This window comes from Phlebotomus papatasi, chromosome 2 (genome assembly GCF_024763615.1).
Source record: "Phlebotomus papatasi isolate M1 chromosome 2, Ppap_2.1, whole genome shotgun sequence".
NCBI lineage: Eukaryota > Metazoa > Arthropoda > Insecta > Diptera > Psychodidae > Phlebotomus > Phlebotomus papatasi.
The window spans coordinates 110,812,130-110,834,903 of NC_077223.1; the positions used below are offsets into that span (position 1 = coordinate 110,812,130).

Genomic DNA, 22,774 nt, shown 5'->3' on the forward strand with positions numbered 1-22,774 from the left:
CATGCTAATTATTTCTCTGAATTATTTCTGAGATACTTTCATTCGTTTTTCTTCAATCACATTTTCCTTTTGTATTTGCCAGGTTTTGACGGCTCTATTGAAGTTAAAACAACTTGGACTGATTCATGCTGACCTCAAGCCAGAAAATATTATGTTGGTTGATCCAGTGCGCCAACCCTACAGGTAAGCCCATTTTATTTCTATTCAATTTATTCTATGACTTTAAATATGCTTTCCAATCTATTTAATAACAATCTTTTGTGGAAAAATCTGCGATTAAGCAATCTCCGTATAGAAAAAATTATGAATATCAGGAAAATCGATGAATGACATAGGGGAAAATGTGGAATATCTAAGGGGTTACATGGACTCTGAAGGATAATAAATATTTTTATTTAAGCTCTTAACTAAGAAAGCAACATCTCAAGAATATTTTTTTTTTTGAAATTTTCATTAAAAATTATGGTGCTATTCCAATGAGAAATGAAAAGGGAAAATCTTTCTCCTGAACATATTTTTAGCACATAACTGCACTGAGAAAAAAAAAGATGCTGCGATTAACCTTTTTCGTCATAACTTTTAACACTTTTTGGGTGTAAAAATATATCAACATTTTTTAATGTTAATTTTACACCTTTTAAGGGTAAAATCAACATGAAAGAAGGGTAACTTTAACCCATAATACGCCTAAAAAGGATAATATTTACACCGTTTTCGGATAAATAATGCAGGGTAAAATTAACATTTCCGGAATGTTATTTTGAGTTTTTTAGATTTCTCTCAATGTGTTCTCGAGATTTCTTCATTATCGACTTTAATTTATATTGGTTTCTGTTACGACTGTTTGGTGATTTTGGAAGCCAACGGGAACTGTTGAATTCCTTTCGATCATTCCCGAATTTTACGGATCTGTAATAGATTTTTTAAGAGTGTATCAGATTGGGCAGTATTTTGATAAAAATGGTCACTAAAAAATTCTCAGTAAAAAGATTCAATTCAATTAAATTTATTAGATTACCAAATGTGGAGCTCAGAGGCAAAATGACACATATCCTATGGCTAAAGCATAGGATATGTGTCATTTTGCCTCTGAGCTCCACAAATAGGACAAACTGTCCTCTGTTCAAAAAAGTTCCCTAAACAATTGGTAGACAATTGCTAAACAATTGCTCCAGATATAAATGTCTTAGGATTCAAAATACCAAATTGAATATTTTACTGATCATATTTGAATAATTACTGACCAATTTTATTTTTACTGATCTATCGTCAGATTTGGTCAGTGAACTTATTCTAAATTATGCTGTTTCAAAAAAAAATGTAAAGAAGAAACTCTTTCTTCTTAACAGTTTTTTAAGTACTTGACTGTTCTAAAGTGCTTCTGCATTATCGATTTTTCTTTGTATTGGTTTGTGTCTCAATTATTTTCACCCGTTCTTGCCATGTTCGAAAACCACCAAATAGTAGTACCAAGAACAAACACGAAAACAAGACGATAATGCAGAAACACTTGAGAACAGTAAAGTACTAAAAAAACGTTTTTAATTTCTATTGAAATAGCACCATTATGCCGATTTTTTTTAGTAAAGGCTAAGGATCTTTTTGGATCGAAAAACATTTCTTTTCGAACTTTCTTTTCAGCGCAATTTCCACCAAGAAAAGTTGCTCAAGTCCAAAATTGTCAAAATCTTAAGGGATTTTTTTTTTTCAAAAAGTCTCAGTAATGGTGTCTACACACTAGAAGCAATTTTCGTCAAAAATTGCTTTTTTTAAAAAAAAAAAATCTGACGTTTCTGACTAGGGGAAAGTGGGGCACCTTTGAAATTGGGATTTTTCACCTATTTTTAAATTAAATTGAGCCTTGTGATAAAATTTTGCTGCACAAACAACTTGAGAAGCTAAATTACATTTTGATATGGCTCAATTCCACTTAAATATAGGAGGAAAATCCCAATTTCAAAGGTGCCCCACTTCCCCCTACAAGGATAGAGGAAATTTTCTTTAAAAGGCATTTTTTAAAAAGAATTTCTCATAGTGTGTAAAGGCCATAAAGGATTATACTGATTCACCAGGAAGTTTAAATTCATAAAGATTGAATTAAAATTTGATTTTTTGCAATCTTTTTCGTGAAAACTTCTGGTTCTTTGCATTGGAAAAATGGTAGATAATACACCATTTCGAAATTTTGTGCTTCTCGTACTTGAATCTCAGTTAAACAGTTGCACCTTTTTGTTTTTTGAAGATTTTTTAGGGGGGTATTCGATCTTCAATACTGACTTTGTGTCCGATCTTGAGTCTTGGGCAAAATTTCAAAGTTTACTTTTCTTAATACGGACACTAGATAATTTTGGGTTATTTAATTGCTAACAGAAAAGTATTTTTAGTTGCTCCAGTTTTTCAATGACGTAGAAATAATAACCTGATAGATGCAGAAATTATATTTTATTACTGGTTTTTCGCGTCGCAGAAACTTTTATACAAAGATTGTGTAGAACATTTACTCCCGAAAAGTTTGACATCGCACCGATTTTGGTAATATTTTTCTTCATTCACTTTTCTAATTTGAATTCTCGATGATAAATTCTGTTCAGAGATAGTTACACAATTTAAATAACTAAAGATTTTTAATGAATTAAAATGCAGAATTTAAATTCAGTGACCGTAAAATGTTGATAGAGGGCGTATTTGATAGAGGCATCCGTGACTCTTTAATAAAAATTTTCCGTTTTCGCAATAATCATCTATTGATCCGTAAGGATTTTATTACAAAATATAAATTTTCTTTTCAGCATTTATAGTACATTGATCGAATGGGTAAACGTAATTTTGTATATTAATAAATAAAAATTTAAAAAGAAAATCCCAAAAGAAATTTGTACGACGTTGGCTGATGCAAGCGTCGAATTATTGTTGTTCGTGATTTTGTCTTGGAAGAAGATTGCTTAATTGCAAATCATTTTCACAGCAAAGTGATACAAAGAATTTCACTTTGTTAAAATATCTCCCAAAAGACCCTGTCTCTCATAAGAGATATTTCATTTTATTAAATAAAGACAGAGACTTTTAAATAGAATTTCAAAAGTGTTTTTGGGGGAGTCCAAATGATGAATAATTTTATATTTTTTTCCCCCTTTGCATATTGTGTAGTGCTTTGGGATGAGTCATATAATATATAATGACAAAGACGAGAGAGAAAAAGCATTCCAACATTTTATTTACTTTCTTACCCTAGAAATCATCAAAATGACTAAACTTCTATTTTAGGGTAAAAGTTATTGATTTCGGTAGTGCTTCACATGTGAGCAAAACTGTATGCAACACGTACTTACAATCACGCTACTACCGGGCTCCGGAAATTATTCTTGGGTTGCCGTTCTGTGAGGCAATTGACATGTGGTCGCTCGGTTGTGTCGTAGCTGAGCTATTTCTCGGTTGGCCTCTGTATCCTGGTTCATCGGAATATGATCAAATTAGGTAGGTGTATTGGGAAAGGAAATTGGCAATTTTTGGCGGAGGGAAAAAGAAAGAGACTCTATCTAGTTTGATTGCAAAATGTATCTTTTTTTGTTTAAAGGTACATATCACAGACACAGGGCCTTCCGACAGAACATATGCTCAATAGTGCAAGTAAAACGGCAAAATTCTTCTATCGCGACGTTGATTCAACGTATCCTTTTTGGCGACTAAAGACACCAGAAGAGCATGAAGCGGAGACAAATACACGCAGCAAGGAGGCACGAAAGTACATTTTCAATTGTCTGGATGATATTGGGCAAGTGAATGTGCCGACAGATTTGGAGGGTGGACAATTGCTGGCTGAAAAGACAGATCGCAGGGAATTTATAGATTTGCTAAAGAGGATGCTGACAATAGATCAGGAACGTCGAATTACACCAGCTGAGGCTCTCAATCACGCCTTCACGACACTCACACACCTTGTGGATTATGCTCATTGCAACAATGTGAAAGCATCTGTGCAAATGATGGAAGTATGTCGTCGAAGTGATTTCCATACGTAAGTATTTTTAAACATTCACATCAATTTTCATTCTTCTCTTTTATTGTGATTTTTTATTGATTTAAAAAAATTCAAAAGCCGCAGGCATCAATGAATGAAATTTTTAATAGCGGGAGATTTCTCATTGATAACATTTTTAATGAGTTTTTACTCCTTTTAAGGGAAAAAATGAGTTTTTAAATTGGTTACTGGGAATATACAGAATAAAATATAGGCGCAACGTTCCATAGAGAAACAGATTTTTTTTTTAGGTTTTTAGAAAAATTCCTGGTGACCTAAAAGGGAATTCGAACCCGGGACACTTGCATCATAGAACGAATACTCTATCACTTGACCCATTGTATAGACATAGAGCAAGATATGCCCTTTTTGCTCTGAGCGCTTCAGTAAAGAAATGGCAAAGCATCCCAGCTTTGCGGAATGCTCGAACTCACGAGATAGAGTTCTACGTGAATTAACCCATTCCTTACCATGGTATTATACATCATACGCAAATTGAGTGATTTTAGATTACTTATTCCAGGGCAATTGATATTCGAGTTTCTGTCGGGAATGGATTTTTAGTTACTTTAGTCCTTCAATTACTTGGAAAAAATAGCTCGACAGAGATGGGAATATTATTTTGTTGTTCATTTCTCACTTCACATGAAGTTATGCAAAAATTTATGCTCAAAATGGCGGACGAAAAATGCGACATCCCGTCGAATTTGTTAAAATTGACCTGATTTGAATTCTGGTTGCCAATGTGTTTTCTTGGATAGTTACTCTATCTAAATCAATAGAGTTTGTAATGAATTAATGAACAGAATTTAAATTCAGTGACCGTTAAGACGCGTTTTTGAGAGCGGCTCCCCGCGCCCCCATAATGGATAAAAATTATTTCTTTTCAAAAAAATCATCTATTAACCTGTAGGAAACTAATCCCAAAATATGAACATTCTATCTCAAGTAATTCTGGTACATTGACTGAATGGGTTAATTTTTCGCATGATTTTTTGGTTTTTGTAATGATTTACTAGAGATTATATTGATTCATAAATTGCAAAAGCATTTCAAAATCAAAAATTGGCAAATAAATAAAGCATGACTGATTGCAAGACCAGTTAAACTTGGACTTTCGAAAATTCAATATGGCGATTTTTTTAGGTCTCAGGTATGTTTGGCTTGAAATTTGAAGTTACTTTCTCATACTTCGATTTAAATTTATATGGAATTTTTTTTGCACTCGCTACTGTTATGCTAAATATTTAAAAAGTGAGAAGTTTTTCCCCATTATAAGATAACTTTCCGTATGGAGGGATAAATATACTAAATTTTTGTTTAAATAAATTTTTTCCTCGGAGCACTGTGAGCTGAGTCCGAGATCAATCTAGGAATTGCCTTCAAATTCAAATAGCTCCATATAAAAGGCCAGGGCGTTGATCTCCAAAACATATCCAAAAATAAAAGAAATCGTAGGAGCCATTTTGGAAAAAAACAAAAAAACATGATTTTGGAGGGTTTTGGAGGGGGAGGGGGAAATAAAAATCATAATAATGTTCCTTGACTCGACTTATAGGGGGGTCGTCCGAAGATTCGAAGTTCACATCTCTTACCGTTTCGCCTCTAGACGGGTAACAATTTTATGAACAGAAAAAAAGAATATTTAACCCTCTAACCGTGTTTTCTTTAATATGCGAAAAAAAGTTCTAAAACAATGTTTTCTAGGATAATTATGATCCAATAAAGTCGAAGAAACCATCCATTCTTCATTATCTCTTTTAGTTTAGGCGCTAGGTGAGAAAATATACAATTTTTTTGAAACTCTTTTTGCTTCTAAAATTCAAATTTTTAGTTATTTCAAATTTTTTAAATAAAATATACAAAGTAGAATGACATATCTTTCAGTAAAAAATAAATTTATTTTAGTCAGATAACTTTAAATTGTCGGAAATTGGAAATGAGTTTTGTTGCTTTTTCTCTGACCTGTCACACAAAACTGGGAATAGCAACAAAACGAAGAGACGAAATGAGTTCAAACTTTCAAGAGATGTTTATAAGACTATTACCGAGGACACTATAATAGTACTTTTAAATAAATAAAACCTTTATTGTCGCTGTAAATGTGATTTTTGTGAAGACCGCCTGGAGGCGGTCTTACCCGTTAGAGGGTTAAAAAAGATTGGTCATTTACGGGTACTTTACCGATTGCGACAGATGCAATCGGCTTGGAAATTTCAAGACCTTTCCATAAAATCCAAATTTAACCAAATCAGTTGAAAAATAGACCCTCCAAAGTGATTTGAGTTTGACCTTCAAAATCCAAAATGGCGATTTGTTTAGGTGATAGGCATGTTTGGACGAAATGTTCGCCTTAACCACCTCCAAAACATATCCAAAATAAAAGAAATCGTAGGAGCAGTTTTCGAGAAAAACCAAAAAGAAAAAACATGGTTTTGGAGGGTTTTGAAGGGAGGTGAAGGGAAATATAAAAAAACGCCTAGAGATATTGTTTTTTTTTATTGGGGGTCACCGAAGACCGGAACTTGATATCTCTTACCGTTTAAGCTCTAGGACGATGACAAGTTAAAAAAAAGTCGATTATATAACTGCTCTCTCTTTGAGTTCGAGCAATAAAATTAACTGATAAGCAATCAATTTTGTGAATACTCCGTCGTAGATCCGATATATCTATATGATCTGAGGCCAACTCAATGTCCTAGAAGGAGTACCCGCGACGAATTCCTCCCGATTTTTCCTGTAAATCCTCATTTGGAGTAGTAGACAGACAGTGCGGACAAAATTTCAGAGACAAATCACAAATTTGACCACTGAGGAAGACGCGTTTAAGCTTCGAAAGCTTTGGCAAAGAATTTTGTGTTTTCCTGTCCTGAAAGGATTGCACCCCCTGACGCATCCGTAGGGAGTTCATCTCCTTGACCTTCTTATATGAATTGCCGTCAGTAATCTACCGAAAATTGCTACCATGACGTTCAACAGAATGTGTTGCTCACAAGAATTATAGAGCTAAGGTGAAAACTCGGTTTTGCCCATCTTTGGAAAATATATTTCAAACGGGTCTCGGTCAAAATCTCGAAAGGTAAAATCCCGAATTCCTAAAAGTGGCATAGCTACTCACTCGATTGCACAGGCGTTCACTGGCAGCAAAGAGAAATCTTCTGTGTCTTGGGAAATTATTCTACACATTATCCTCCATAATAATTTCATTCCATTCATGATTTTGAACATTCGGGATTTTGGCTGCCTCGGATTTAATACATTAGTTTAATCAGTTACGAGTATTACTTATCCAATCGGCAATTTATATTGTTCCATGGTGTTTGGAGCAATAAAATTAACACCTTGCTTTTCGTTATTTCAGAGTTCAACCGACACAGACATTGGTCACTAATTTTGTTCCCAATACCACCGAAAATATGACATTTACAATTAACAATCAATTGACGAGTCAGGTGCAACGTCTGGTACGTGAACGTCCAACAACATACGACAATCTCTATCAGATTTATGGTGGTGAGTTATCGTTCAAGTGGTTGTTGTTTTTTTTTTGTTTGTTTGTTAAAAGGGGAATGAGATTTCACTGACTTTCAGGTCGTACTGTAGGTCGTCAGTATGCAAGTGGACGAACAGATGCCTTTCAGCATCAACTGGTGTCCAGTATTCTCTGTCCACCTGGCTACCAAGCTATGCCGAGTCCCACGAAGCATGTTGTTGTTGGTGGTGCTGCCATGCAACCACCATTGCAGATAACATCGCAGCAGTATGTGAATGTACCGGTGCCGGTGTCAATGGTTGAACCGTCATCGGGTCAGAGGATGCTTCTGACAAATGCTGTGCAGACAAATAGTGTGGCATGGCCACAGAATGGTCGACAGGTGGCACTGGTGCCGTCGTGGCCACAGCAAGGAGCACCACATTCGCTCATTGTTGATTCAGCACCATTTCTCAATGTGGAGGAAATCTATCCGAAGCATCATTTGAATTTGCAGCGGCATGAACCGAAGAAGGAATCACCGGTGCATCATCTTGTTGTGCCGCGTCACGATAAGAAGGAGACCAATCAGTTGTCGCCGGTGAAGAAACGCGTAAAGGAGAGTACACCACCGCATCAGCAGCGATACAATCGTACGCACATCTCACCGCAATACCATCACAGTTCGCATCATTTCTACAGCTCGAGTGGGAGCAATGGTGGAATGCAGCAACAGTTGATTCCGTTGCAGCAGCAGCAAGCTATGGCTTCGTCTACGGGTGGGCATCATGTTGACAATGGACACAATGCTGGACATCATCATCATAGCAACAGTCACCACAATCACGGACATCACCATGGACATCATGGAAGTGGCAATGGTGGTGGTGGTCACAATGCTGGACAGGCTGGAAATGGAAATTTCACGGGAGGTAGTACAACCAATTCAGTGCCGAAGCATCAGCAGACAATCACAATACACGATACCCCGTCGCCAACGGCTGTGATTACCATTTCTGACAGTGAAGATGAGAGTCCGGATGTGCAACAGGCAGCGCCACCATCGTGCAAAAACACCAATCGCAGTCACAATTCTTCATCATCCTCCTGTCGGTCCAATCATGTCACCAATGCGCCGCCGACTAATCAAAATGTCGGCACAATGACAAATGCAACGTCACAGACAGCACTGGCGACATCTAACAGAAATCGCAAAAATGTCATTTCATGCGTGACAGTTGGTGACAGTGACACAGAGGAGAGAGTCAAGAGTCCCAAAGTCATTCAACAATCATCAGTTCCGCAGCACACGAGTAAATCATCATCGTCCAATCATCATCACAGTCACTCCCAAACTGTTCAGCAGATTCCAACAAATGAGCACAAACACAGTCAGAAAGTGTCTCAAGCCACCCCGGTTAAGTACGAACCTCATGCTGTTCAGTCACAGAAGAAACGTCTGCTGGCCATGGCGCAGAATGAGTGTTTCCTCTCGTCATCATCGTCATCGTCATCGAATCAGTTGCATGTGCCCAAGCAAGAACCCACAGAGTTCACATATGATTACACTCAGGTGGACAAGAGAGCTTCATGGGCAGCCCCACCGGCTCATCACAATCATCACAAAAGGGATACAGCACCCTACATTTCATCACAACATCCACCACCAATGGCACACACAAAAAATGCAACTGCAACAGCTGCAGCAGTTGCAGCCTATCCCATCTATCGGCAGCAACATCAGTCATCCAATACGCCACTGGGAAATTCTCCAGGAGGACTGCTGCAGCAGGACATCTATGCACAGGGTGACATCTATCGACGACCAACGGTCTTTGTTTCCCAAGCACCCTACCAAACCTACAATCGTGTGGTACCACCTCCAGCTCACAATGGATCCAGTCGACAAGTAAGTTAATTAACTTTTCTGCCATGCTTCAGTACATTTTAACACTTTGCAGCTCAAAGTGTTAAAAGACGCAAAATTATTATGTGCACAGAATTATTTTTACAAAAAGAAACAAATTCGGTGGCAAAAAAAAATAATAGATCATCTCTTTTAATTAGCAACTGTGCTAAGTGGAAAATGTGTAAAAGTCGGTTATTGTACAATAATTCTCCTTTACGCGAGGTGTATGTGAAGGAACGGAACAGTTAATCTTGATTAGAGCAAGAAAGAGTTAGCATCAAACTCCATATCATGGGCCTAATAGAGTTGATAATTGGATAAATCAAGGCTTCAAATAATAAAATCAAAACAAATATTTTGAATTACTAATACCGAAGAAGTCTATTGTAAGAGCTAGTTAGTCATCAATGAGTACCTAGAATTTTCAGTGTAAGAATTAGAAAGCGGAATACTAGGGGCAATTTAGAGCATTGGCTAGAAACTCAGAAACCGAAAAAATGGAAACATGTAGTTGACATTAGGACTCTAACTGGACATTAGGAATGGTACCCGTTCAATAAACAGCCCATTTAGTCTAGGCTCAATGAACATGAGTTCTTACTGCTTGCTCACTCAGCTTATCCGTTTGCTTCCTGTGCTCTTCATAGTCACTCGCCGGTATATTGGTTGCTCGCATGAATTTTATCGTTAAGTTTAAATGGCAGGGTCGATTTTTCCCATTTTTCTCAATGGCGAGGAAATTCCCTGCGTCCATAAAGTCAGGAATCTTGGAATAATTTTCAATGATACCCTGATTTGGAACGATCACACTTCTTACATTTGTAAAAGAGTGAACTTTTCACCAATTGTGGACATCGTTTTTACACTCCTCAGAGTGTCCGGCTTCTTTTAGTGCGAACTCTGCTCATTCCTTTATTTTCCTATAGTGCTGAACTGTTCTTTTCATGTGATAAAGCCTCTTTGAGACGTCTCCAAGTTGCATTCAAGAATAGTGAATCCAAATGTCAAGAATACCGAAATTCGAAATAGTAGAACAATCAGCGCTAATGCGGCGAGTACCTGAAATTTCACTTTAGGCTTCAGGTAGATTTTCGAATAGGTTTGGCTCGACTTTGAAGTGGTTTTGTCTCTCCGAAAGGTTATTAGGGTAGAGTCAGTACTTTTTCGCCAGTAAGCCCTTTTTCGCCACCTAAATTAAAATCACATTTTAAGAAAATTATGAGTTCGTGGAACTGCGAAATGAGTGTTATTTCGTGACCTCTAGCCATATGAATCAGAAAACCATATCAGATGCTCCACCGACTAGATTAATTGCAAGTTAATTAAAGAAATTGTCGACAAGGTGAACAGTCACCAAAAAAATATGGAGTTCTTAATAAACTTGTCAACGCTCAGACAAATAGTTTTGCATTATTTTATGTTTTTGTTGTACAGTATTCGATATTTTTTCACTGAAAGTCAATTCGTTATTAACTAAGCTTTGTTCTAATATCATTTTTTAATAATGTTTTCCAAACAAATAAAGAAATACGGATGTGGAGAAATAGGGCTTACTTTTTTCGGTTGTGTAAGTACTTTTCGCCACTCATTTTTCCAAGCATTTTACAAGTAGCGCTCCTCGCGAAATTTAGTTGAAACAGGCGTAATTTTCAATTGATTTTTGTCGCAAATAAAAAAATGTGCAAAAAATCATTCGAAATACTCTAATAATTGTCTAATATCGGTGTTAAATAAGAAAAGTACTGTACCGTGTACTTTTGGGGGTTTTCGAAAGCTGCTGTTTCTTAAAAATCAATTGAAAACAAGTGGCGAAAAAGTGCTTACACAGTGGCGAAAAAGTGTTTACAAAGTGGCGAAAAGTATTGAAACATGCATTGTTGCAGGAAATGTACTATTTCAACCAGATACTCAAAAGTTCCCGGAAAGTCTCCTGCTTCAATAGATAGACAATGCTTCAAAGCACTTGTACACCAAATTTCATTTTATTTCGACAAAAAGTGTAAGAATTATAAGGGTGTCAAACCTTAAGGTGGCGAAAAGTACTTACTCTACCCTACTAAACGGAACCAATCGCTCCGTTAAAATTTCCACTTTCTCGGAGGAAGAGATGGAGTAAAACAGGGAATCCTAAACATAATTTTCGCCTAAAATTCTGGAAGATTTTTTTAATTTTTTCTTACCTCCCATCATTAGGGACTTGACAAACCCGTCTCCACTGTCTCGCACGGCTTTCTTCTACTTCTTCTCAAAATCCGGCAAGTGTTCATCTGTCTGACCCTTCTTCCTGAGATTTGTCTCAGCACTGTAGGATGGATTGAGCATCTTTTCCACAGCTTTGGAATCCTTTGAAAAAATGATCGTTGAGTTTACGTGACCTTATTTTAGCACTTTGACGCTATTTGTTGGTTCGATGGAAAGCAGCTTGAGCTTTGTAGATTATCAAACCATTCCTCTTCTTAATTTTATGAGCCAAGCTCCAATGCATTCCCATCTTTTTGCCAAATTCTTGCACGAAAAGATTGAGTTGTTTCCAGAAAAGGTCCCAGGCTTGAATACCAGGCTTTTGGTCACTTCTTTCTGGTTTATGAGGAACGGTCATGAGTTCCTTGAAATGAATTATGATCTTCCGGATGACGGAGCGGCAAATTTCCTTAGTTTGAGCATAACTCGCATTTGGATTCATGAGATGATTGTCAACTTTTAATCTTCGCATGGTCTCCATCTGTTTGCAATTACTCAGTCAAAAATCAATATTTTTTAACAAGAATTTCACCAAAAGAAAACTAATTAAATTATCTTGAAATGACAATGAAGTAAAAATCAAAATCTACTACGAATAACTTTATGTCAAGCGACTGAGAAATATTTTCGTCTACACGCTTTATGATCTCTATTTTCGAAAATTTTTCGTAGTCCGTGATTAAATTGTAGAAATGAATTCTGTGCACATAAACTTGCAAAGTAGATTGCTACAAAGGAATTTTATTTATAGGTCTTACCGTCTCATCCTTTGCCGGCCCATATTCAATTTCCCACGCAGTACAGTCAATTTGGTCCACTGAGTCCGGCTCAGGTGACCAACAAACATGGACACTACCAACCCGCCAATTTGTGGTTCGGTGAATAGAAATTTGTCACATTTATCTTCATATAAATGCACTCAATTCAGCGCATTGAGTTGCAGATGAAATTTTGGAGAGTTCGTTCTCCTACTATTTTTTTTTTTTGAATTAATTGCTGTTTTTATGTGAAGTAACATAATTAATATGTAGTCAATAATAATTTTTTTGTACAGTGATTCCGAAAAGAAACTATACATATATTGACGAAGACACTGCACGTGTTATTTCTTATCGAAGATTTTGTTTTTTTTTTTCTTTTTCATAAATATTCACACAAAATTATTTACTTTATGGTGGACATTGTTTCTTTTTTTATGTGTATATATATTTAAAACAGAGATGGCATATTTTTTCTCTTTAGTTGTGAAGGTTTAGAAATAATGAAGAAAAATAACGTACGATACTGTGCAAAGCAGTCCACAAGAGTAAAATGTTGCAATGACATTACATAGATAACGCATCATTAAATATTATTAAAAGTACCTTTGGAAAAAAAAACAAATGAAATTTATCCCGAAATGGGGAAGAATTTGGGAAAGGTAGTATAAAGTTGGATAAATTCTTATAGAATTTATGCTACAAACTGATTTATACTCTTTTCACAAAACAATATGATTGTAATGTGTTTTATATAAATGAAAAACAAAAATTTTATTACTGATGTGGATGACATTACTAGAAAATATAAATATGCTGGCCTAAAATGTGTGAGATGATTTAAAAAGAAAAAAAATATACAGTGAATACCAACAAATGTGAAATTTGCGCAAAATTGCTGTGTAAGTATTCTTGAAAATTGTATGTAGCCAATTGATTTTTTTCTGTTTTTTTTCAGTTTAGTAAAGCATCTGACAAAAAATATCAATGCTTAATTTTGTGACTTTAATCAAAAATTTGAAATATCTAGGAATTGGCAAAATTATCCGATTCGAAACTTTAATAATTCACTATTATTCATTTTTTTTTTCACTAATATATTGCATTATTTTTTTATATTATTATCTGGATAGTCAAAGTGCTAAAAGAGCAATTAATTTTTTTTTTAGTAAATCCCAATACAACAATAATATTAAAAAAAAAACGTTTCAAAATATTTGCTATATACATTGAATATAAATGGTGAAGAGATTGCAAATTTATTTATACTGATATTTTATTTAAATACGGAATATAGTCGTATAATTATAGAGCATGAAAAAATATGAAAATTATAAAATGTTTTGTGTGATTTTTTTCTTCAACCATAATATCACTAAATTACTCAAAAAAAATAAATTGAAGTGAATAATATAAAAAAAATGCCTTATTAACAAAAACAAAAAAAATGATAAAAGAATATAAATCCATATATATGAATTCTTCAATATTAATGATATTAAAGAAATTTGTAAGTGAATGTATTAAAGATATGTATGTAAAAAAAAAACAAAGATCAAATGCACATGGAGGTATGTGTATTAAAAAGAAACAAAAGAAAGTCATTATTATTTTGTAGATTTATATATTTTCATATTCGTTCTCTTAAGAATTACATTTTTTTTAAGGACAAGCATTCAAAAGAAATTGTGCTTAAATACGTGTTTTAATTTTATATCTACTAACTATCCACAACACTAGGAACGCAGATAGATTAGCTTTCTTTTTTTTGTTACTGAAGGGTGAAAGGGCGTCTTCTGGCCAGGCTACAATTTTTACGCCACTTTGAGTGAAATAGGTAATTTTTCATTATTTATGACGATACAGAAGGTCAAAATCCCCAGTAAAAGCTTGTTACAATTGCATTTACCTTCACGGAATCTTAATCCTAGCTTCCGGAATTGGCTTACTGTGACGGTTGCACCGGGCTTTCCCAGAGAAAAGTAGCTCAATTTGAAGAAAAATCGCCTAGGTAGCGAGAGGTCCCAGTCTCCAGGTCTATCCTGCTCGGAAAAAAAATCTTGTAAAATCTTGTTTATTCTTATGGATTTATATGAAGTAATAGCAAGATTTTGGGCTATCCCTGTCGCCCTTAATGATTCTTGTAAAATATTGGTATTTTCAACAAAATATCTTCTTAGAACTCAATCGTCTAAGATTATAGCGCAAAATTCTTGTAAAAGCTTTGTCAAAATCTTGTTTGCAAAACCGCACAAAATACCAAAATTTTTGGCTATCCCTTACAGCATGGAAATTTTTCTAAAATGTTGCTATTTTAAACAAAATATATTCTTAGAACTCAGTCCATTAAGATTATTATGTAAAATTCTTATTAGGATTTTGTCAAAATCTAGTTTTTATTTTGAAATTTTTCAACAGATAGCACTGGAAGATATGTAGTTTTTATTTTGTACAAGAGGTCCCGGGATTATGCATAGTTTCGAGATCAAGAAAAACCGCACGAAACGGATTTATTCATACTGAAGATTTGCATATCCGTAGGAGACTTTTTTTTAAATAGGGTAAATGTTCTAATTCAAAACCATTTTCAGACGCTTTAACTTTGGCAGAAGATTCAACATACTAAGTTCATATTTTTTCTGAAGAGAATTACATAAATTTGCTCCTTGACTCTTCTAGCATGTTACTGTTTAGTGAAAATTCTTTAGATATAATTTTAAAACTTCTTAAATACAAGAAAAATACGCGAGCATAAAATGCTTCTATTAGAAACAAATTAATCCAAATGGAGACAAGGGAAAGTTTCTAATTGGAGACAAACTGTGTAAGTGAAACCGCGACCAACGGCTTCCAAAACCTTGTTGAGTTGCTCTTGAGTGCAGGATTTGTTCTTATTCCTGGTCTTTTCTCCTTTCCCATCTAAAACAATAAGAAAATCTCTCCAAAAAATCATATTTCCGGGGTTTCCTATTGAAGCATTTGCAGACACTTCAGAAAAAACCTTTTTGTTCACGAAATAGGTAATTATTTCATTTGAAAACTTCATGTACCGTTAACAATAAAGATTAGCACTTAATTTAACTAAAATTAGCCAGAAATTAGCCATGGTCGATCGATGAAAAAATTCAATGGTGAAAAGGTACACTTTTAATTTTTCTGAGAAATTAACAAATTAAAATTTGTGAATATGAATGGATATTCGCATTATTTGGAGCAAAATCAACTAAATAATGAAACTGTGGTATAGAAAATATATAAATATAATAATTTAGTACTGTATTTATCATGAAAACAATGACGTTTCCATTTGGAGTAGCGAGAAATTTCCATTTGGAGCAGGTTTTGAATTAGCTTAATTTACCCTAAGTTACAGAAATGCTGTGATGTATTCAAAATATTGTTAGAAAAGAAAAAGGAACTTCAAAATTCTTAAATAGTGCTATTACCACTTTTCTGAAGAGTCCACAAATTGTAGCACATTATGGTCAGAATTCCAGAATCCACCCTTATTTGGTTTTCATTTTTTTTTTTAATATTTTAAACACTATACACAATGTGTGTTACAATAAATGGTGAAAAACACTTCAATATATGCATTATATAGGTCGTAGCTTGAAGTAAATGACAAACTACATAAAACTGCCACATTTGCATAATTAATGGGTGAAATAGTGACAATGCATATATTCACTATATATAAATAAGTATATATTTGTAAATGCTACACAAATGAAACAAAACAAAATAATAGTGTTTGCAAATGAATATTAGAAAACTGAAAGATTTTAATACTACACTTTTTTAGGTGTTTTTAATAAAAAAAAAATAACATTGCTATGACAAAAAAAATTCGATGCTTCAACTATCAAAACCATAATAAACGAAAAAAATGTCTCTTGTCCCTAGGCACTTGATTTTATTTTGAATATTTTTTAGGAGAGGGCTTTTAAATATCGCATGTTTGCAATGGAAGTGGATAGCTCTTTTTTAGTTAGGTCAATATTAAACCATTTGAGATTTAATTGAGATTGGTTTTATTTGAAAAGTCTTGAAAATTTTTATTCACGGGAACGAATCAGAAAATAAGCGGTAATTGATTTTTTTAAATTCAGTTCTGCTTTTCTTATTAATATGGTTGTTACTGGTATGAAGACGAATCGATGAGAGATATAAATATTCGTACTATAGTAAATTGTCATAAATCAGCATTAATTGTTAATTAAGGAGGCCTATATGGGAATTGAAATGATCCGTGAATGACACAATTGTATTTTTTTTCACTATTTCTATATATAAAATTCGCAAGATCAAGCGTTATTTTGAATAAAGATCGCAAGATCGAATGAATTCTGCACAAAGATCATAAGATCAAACGATTTTTGGACAGAGAGACTTCGCAAGATTCTGTGATTTCTGCATAGAGATCACAAGATCCAGCGATTTCTGCACAAGGATCACAAGATCGAACGATTTCTTCACAGATATCACAAGATCGAATGATTTCTACACAAAGGTTGTAAGATCGAACGATTTCTTCACAGAGATCTCAAGATCAAGTGATTTCTGCATAGAGACTGCAAAATCAAGCGATTTCTGCACAGAGAGAGTTCGTAAAATTGAATGATTTGTGCAGAGATATCTGAATAATGAACGATTTCTGCACAGAGATCTCAAGATCAAGCGATTTCTGCACAGGGATCACAAGATCGAAGATTTCTGCACGGATATCACAAGACCAAGCGATTTCTAGACAGAAATCACAAGATCTAACGCCTTCTGAACAAAAAGCAGAAGATCGAACGATTTCTTCTTATAGATCATAAAGATTGAACGGTTTCTTCACAGAGATCTCAAGATCAAGTGATTTTTGCATAAAGACCGCAAAATCAAGCGATTTCTGCACAGAGAGTTCGCAAAATTGAATGATTTGTGCAGAGATATCTGAATAATGAACGATTTCTGCACAGAGATCTCAAGATCAAGCGATTTCTTCACAGAGAGAGTTCACAAGATTGAATAATTTCTGCACAGATATCTCAAGATCGAACAATTTCTGCACAAAGATCAAAAGATCGCACGATTTCTGCACAGAGATCACAAGATCAAGCGATTTCTGCACAGGGATCACAAGATCTAACGATTTCTGCACAGATATCCCGAAATCATGCGATTTCTGCACAGAGATCGCCATATTGAACGATTTCTGCATGGATTTCGGAAGATCGTGCGTTTTCTGAGTAGGTTCGCTTGACTTCTGCACAGTGCTCTTAAGATTACGTAACAGAACCATTAATGACATACTTTGTCACTCCTATAATGCTACATTTCATTTCATGGAAAATCAAACACTCAGAAGAACCGTCCTTAATTTTAATCTTGGCAAAACTGACCACGCCCATTTTGCCAATTAGTTTTGAAAAGTCATTGAATGTTGTGCGATTATTAATTTTCTGCTGAAGTTTCTTTCATCGCTGAAAGTGCGAAGAATTTTATCAAAAATTTGTGCATTAAAAAGTAAATTAAAATAGAAATGAAGTTGTGCCAATTCTATTGGAAACGTGCGATATGTAAATGGGATGGATTTTTTTGTTTAAACAAAATAACATTTATTTTTGTATATCGTCAATTTCTATTGAGTATTTAGTATTTGGAGTGTAGTGAATTTAGTAGGATTGTCAAAGTGCACTCAAATATTTGAACAACATCTAGGTTCATTAAAGATATCTTAAATAAAAGAAAAAAAAGAATGTATAAGACTAATTACTTATTAAAGGGTTTAATAACAAAATTTGATTACTTGCTAGAGTGTACTGTATAATACAAAACAAAAAAAAATACATATTAATTAAATGAAAAAATGGAACAAATTAAAATATATAAGTAAAATATTTTTGCATATTTTTATATTTAATTCAATGATAATATTTAGAGAAGAAATGTGCTGTAGAGAGTCATGAGAGTGAAAAATCAGGACTAGTGATTACCAAGTGAAGAACAACACAGTTGTTATGATGCGACAAAAGGAAGTAGAAATAACTTTGTCGTTTCGATTTGGATAAAAAAAAGAGAAATGGCAAATTATCCCTCTGAGTGTGTATGTATATAAATTTTTGAGTGTGACTAACTTTCAAAGACAACCCTAATAAGACATAGAAATTACTTCTGAACTGCGTGAAAAAGGATAAAACACGTTATAGCTCTATCGTACCTAGAAGAGGTTGGATATTTGAAGAATAAATATATACAGCACTAAGACGATAAAACCATAAAGATAAGGACTTAGTAATTCAGTGTGATCCTAACAAAATGTAAATTATTAATCGATAGAAAATTTTTAATGTTCAATATTTCACAGTAGAGTGTTCTTTAGTGTTCAAGTGCAAGAGATAAATGCAATATGCAAAGAACAATTTGATGAACACTTTTTTTAGGTTTCTTTTCGTTTCTTTTTTACATTACGGCATTTTCTAACCACCTCAGGTCAATCAATTGATATATAAAAGTAGTTTACAAAAAAAAATGTTAATAAAAATTCACGTTTGAATTAACCATTTCAAACTATGAATTCAGCAAAATACTTCAAGGTGGATGTTCATTAACACAAAACTCTAGATACAAAGAAAATCGTTTAATTTGAAATAACAGGGCGTATCTACAAATTTCTTTTGATAGAATATCAATTTTTTCTTGATATTCAAGGGGATTATTTTGGGAAGAAATGGTCAATAAAACTGAAATTTCAAATTTCAAAGTGTCAAACAGATGACTAAAATGTTTAACGTTTTGCTATTGGTTGAAACTGAAAGCTTTCTCATGAATTTAAGCTCAAGGATATTAAGCTTTCATGCTATAAACTTAAATTATGGCAAAACGTGAGTTAAGCGCCATTTGCGGATAAGCCATGAAATATTTTTATAGCAGAAACATTTTCTAAAAACACGGTATTATGGGAAAAACCAACGCTAAGTTTTATAGCAAACTGAACGAGTGTCAGAGAAAAAATTGTAAGATTTGACCACTGATGAAGGCTTAGCGACCATATCGAAAACTCTGCAGACAATTGGTGTGCTTTTCTGAGTTATTGGTTCTTTCCGACTGCTGACGACTTTCGGAATTTTCTATTGTACTTCGTTATCGTTTTGCTATAAAAATGGCATTTGACTAATGATCTTGCGAATCAAAGACAAGGCTGGAATAACTTCAGACTCTTGCCTGGGAACATTTCAAGACCGACTCCGAAAACCTGTTTAAGGGGCGAAGGATAGACGTGCCCTGCTAATCTGGATTTCTGAAGCCCGAGACTACAATAGGGACAAGCATGATAGGGTGATTTATCAGAATGAATATCCTTATCATTATCCTTATAATGTATGATATTTACATTAAATATTCATTATTTCAAGAAGTAATAAACAAGAGAGTACAATTAAGTAAAATCAGTAAAGTTTCCAGTACCTATCAATTCTGAAAAAAAAATTAAAAATTGAAAACCAATTAGATCAGTTAACGAGGTTGGGATTCCGGCAATCGTCGAGAAAATACAATTCACCCAGGAAAACTTATCAACTTTTTCCAGAGCTTTCGGCTTGGTCTTCAAGCCTTTATCCGTGGTCAAGTCTTTCAAATGTTCTCTGAGATTTGTTCATTAATTGGGTCAAGATATTCACAGGGCACGTAGAGGGAATAGGGGCACTTTTTTACAATTTCCCAGGATTTCTCCAAGATCGTTTATTACAATTTTCTTAACTTTTCTTCTTTCTTGGGCTTCTTCGAGGTATCCAGCCTCATTACAGAGACAATTAGATCAGTCTTCTAGGTTGATTTAGATTATTTTAGCTTAGAGACCATGTGCTTCACTTTAACCTTGTTTAAATTCATTTGAGTCAATTTCGGTTTTATTTTCCTAATTGCAGACACCGTGCAAAAAATCAGAAAATAGTGCATATTAGCGTTATGTGTTAATGTATTTCCACTTTGAAAAAGACAAATTAATTGTGAAAATCCTATAACTTGAAAAACAAAAACCCATTTAGATGGATTTCTAACCTCTCCGTGAAAAATTTTGAACGATTTTGAGCAAGTTTTTTTTGAAAATACCGAAAAGACACAAAGAACGTGAGTTGTAGAAAGTGAAAATCGTCCAAAAAAAAGTTCTTTTTATAAAATGCTATCTTCATCCTTTTTCACAGTCAGAGAAAGTTCTTTTGATATGTTTACGTATAGAAATGGGGAAATTAAGTGAGATATATAGGAAGTAAATAAAACCAACAGAATATTATTAAATGAAAAAAATCATTGATACGCACGTATTTGAAAAAAGGTGTATTAAGAGAATCAAATTTTAACTAATAAATACCTATACCGTAACTTTGTGATTAATAGTTGTTGTATAAAATGACTCCTAATATATAGAATTTACTTATAAAAAAAAAGGATAACAAACAAAATGTAGGGAAGTTATTTGAGAAACTGTAATTGGTTCTAGGTGTTAGTTTGAGATTACAAAAAAAAAACAAAAAATAAATGAAAGGATTTAGAACTGAAATTATAAAATTTTAATGACATAAGCAAAGAATATCTGAAATAGACTCTGATAGATGAAGATAACAATAAAGTAAAGGAAACAGATAAAATATTATATGCTACAAAATTATGATTGTTTTTTTTTACTATTTTTTTACACTTTAAGTATTTGGTGTATTCAGTGTTTTACTTTCTTCTATTTTTATTGTTTTGCCTCTAATCTAAGTTTTTTTTATATAAATATTATTAACAAAATTCTTAGTAAAAATATATTTATTATACCCATACGTAATTTTGTTTTCAATAGCTATAATATTTACTTTGAGAAACATTCTCATTTATTCGTAGTACACATTTTTTTCTTTGAGGTTCTGTACTGTGCAGAAAAAATATTTTTGTAGAATTGTTTGTAAATGTTCGTGAATTCTCACTGCAATGGTGAAAAAGTGTTTACAAGGTGGCGAAAAGTACTGAGACTTTCATTGTTGCAGGAAATGTATTTTTTTTTTCAAACTGATACTGAAAAATTCCCGGGAAGTCTCCTGGTTCAATAGAGAGACAATACTTCAAAGCATCTGTACACAAAATTTCATTTTATTTCGACAAAAAGTATAATGCCCAACGCACAATAACTTTTGTTTGTAAATATGTTTTCAAAATTTTCTATGAGAGAAAACGAGATAACTAGATCCCTGTTTCATTCACTCTCATTGAAATGTCAAAAACATGTTTACTAAATAAAAGTTATTGTGCACTGGTCATAAGAGTATAAGAGTATAAGAGTGTCAAACCTTAAGGTGGCGAAAAGTACTTACTCCAATCAATTGACGAACCTTGTTTGTTCTTTTACAAACATTTGTTCGTAAATGCTTGTAAACATACAGAAAGATGTTCGTCAAGTTTCGTCACTTTGTAAAATTTTGTGAGACGGACAATAATGCAATTTTTGTTTGTCTAATGCCCAACACACAATAACTTTTGTTTTGTAAACATGTTTTTGACATTTCATTGAGAGTGAATGAAACAGAGATCTAGTTATCTCGTTTTCTCTCATAGGAAACTTTGCAAACATATTTGCAAAGAAAAGTTATTGTGCGTTGAGCATAGCATTCAAATAAAAATCAGGAGTGACATGATAACTTATTTTAGATACTATCGACTGTCGATTCCGAAAAATTTAAATGATAGCTGCACTTCCTCTAACTAATATAAATGTTAATCAACAGTCTCATTCTTTTAAGGATGTCGCAATGAATAGCCCAACAATGCGTAAAAAGTCGGTATTCACTTAATCTAGCAGATATAGATTTATCGATAGTGTCGAAAAGTTATCATTCCACCCCAGTTTTTGTTTCAGTAACTTTACCCACAAAAGACAAAACTTTCTTTTGCAGACATTGGTTCGTAAATGTTTTAAAAATACAGAAAAATGTTCGCAAAGTTTTGTCACTTCCTTGTAAAATTTTGCAAGTCAAACAAAAATGCGTTTTTGTTTGTCTAACATTCAAATAAAAATTAGTTTTTGTTTTTGCAACTTTACAAACAAATGACAAAACTTTATGAACATTTTTCTGTCTGTTTGCAAACATTAACGAACAAATGTTTGTAAAATAACAAAAAACGTTTGTCGAGTGATCATGTTATGAACAATGTTTGTCAAATAATACAAACTTTTACAAACTTTTTAGTGGATTATACAATTTACGATAATTTTGTACGTGCCCCGTGTGAATTCACAAACATTTACAAACAATTTTACAAAATTTCCTTTCCGTGTGATTAAGATACGTGCACGCGTTGTGAATTTTTTTAATTGAACAGTTTTTATAATGCATCAGAAGTAGGATATAGGA

The 22,774-nt window shown here is 33.6% G+C and overlaps 1 protein-coding gene across 3 annotated transcripts in view; it reads left to right on the forward strand.

Moving 5' to 3' along the window:
• Positions 1–21,208, forward strand: part of LOC129800843 (homeodomain-interacting protein kinase 2) — a 35,798-nt gene extending 14,590 nt beyond the window's left edge. For 2 of the 3 annotated variants that reach the window (XM_055845526.1, XM_055845527.1), the window contains exons 5-10: positions 83–183; positions 3,265–3,474; positions 3,575–4,015; positions 7,380–7,531; positions 7,610–9,399; positions 12,392–21,208. In XM_055845526.1, coding sequence (XP_055701501.1) covers positions 83–183; positions 3,265–3,474; positions 3,575–4,015; positions 7,380–7,531; positions 7,610–9,399; positions 12,392–12,526 — 2,829 coding nt within the window. In that variant the 3' untranslated portion in view covers positions 12,527–21,208. The remainder of the gene's footprint in view (positions 1–82; positions 184–3,264; positions 3,475–3,574; positions 4,016–7,379; positions 7,532–7,609; positions 9,400–12,391) is intronic. The other variant, XM_055845528.1, reaches the window with a different exon arrangement.
• Positions 21,209–22,774: the final 1,566 nt, after the last annotated feature.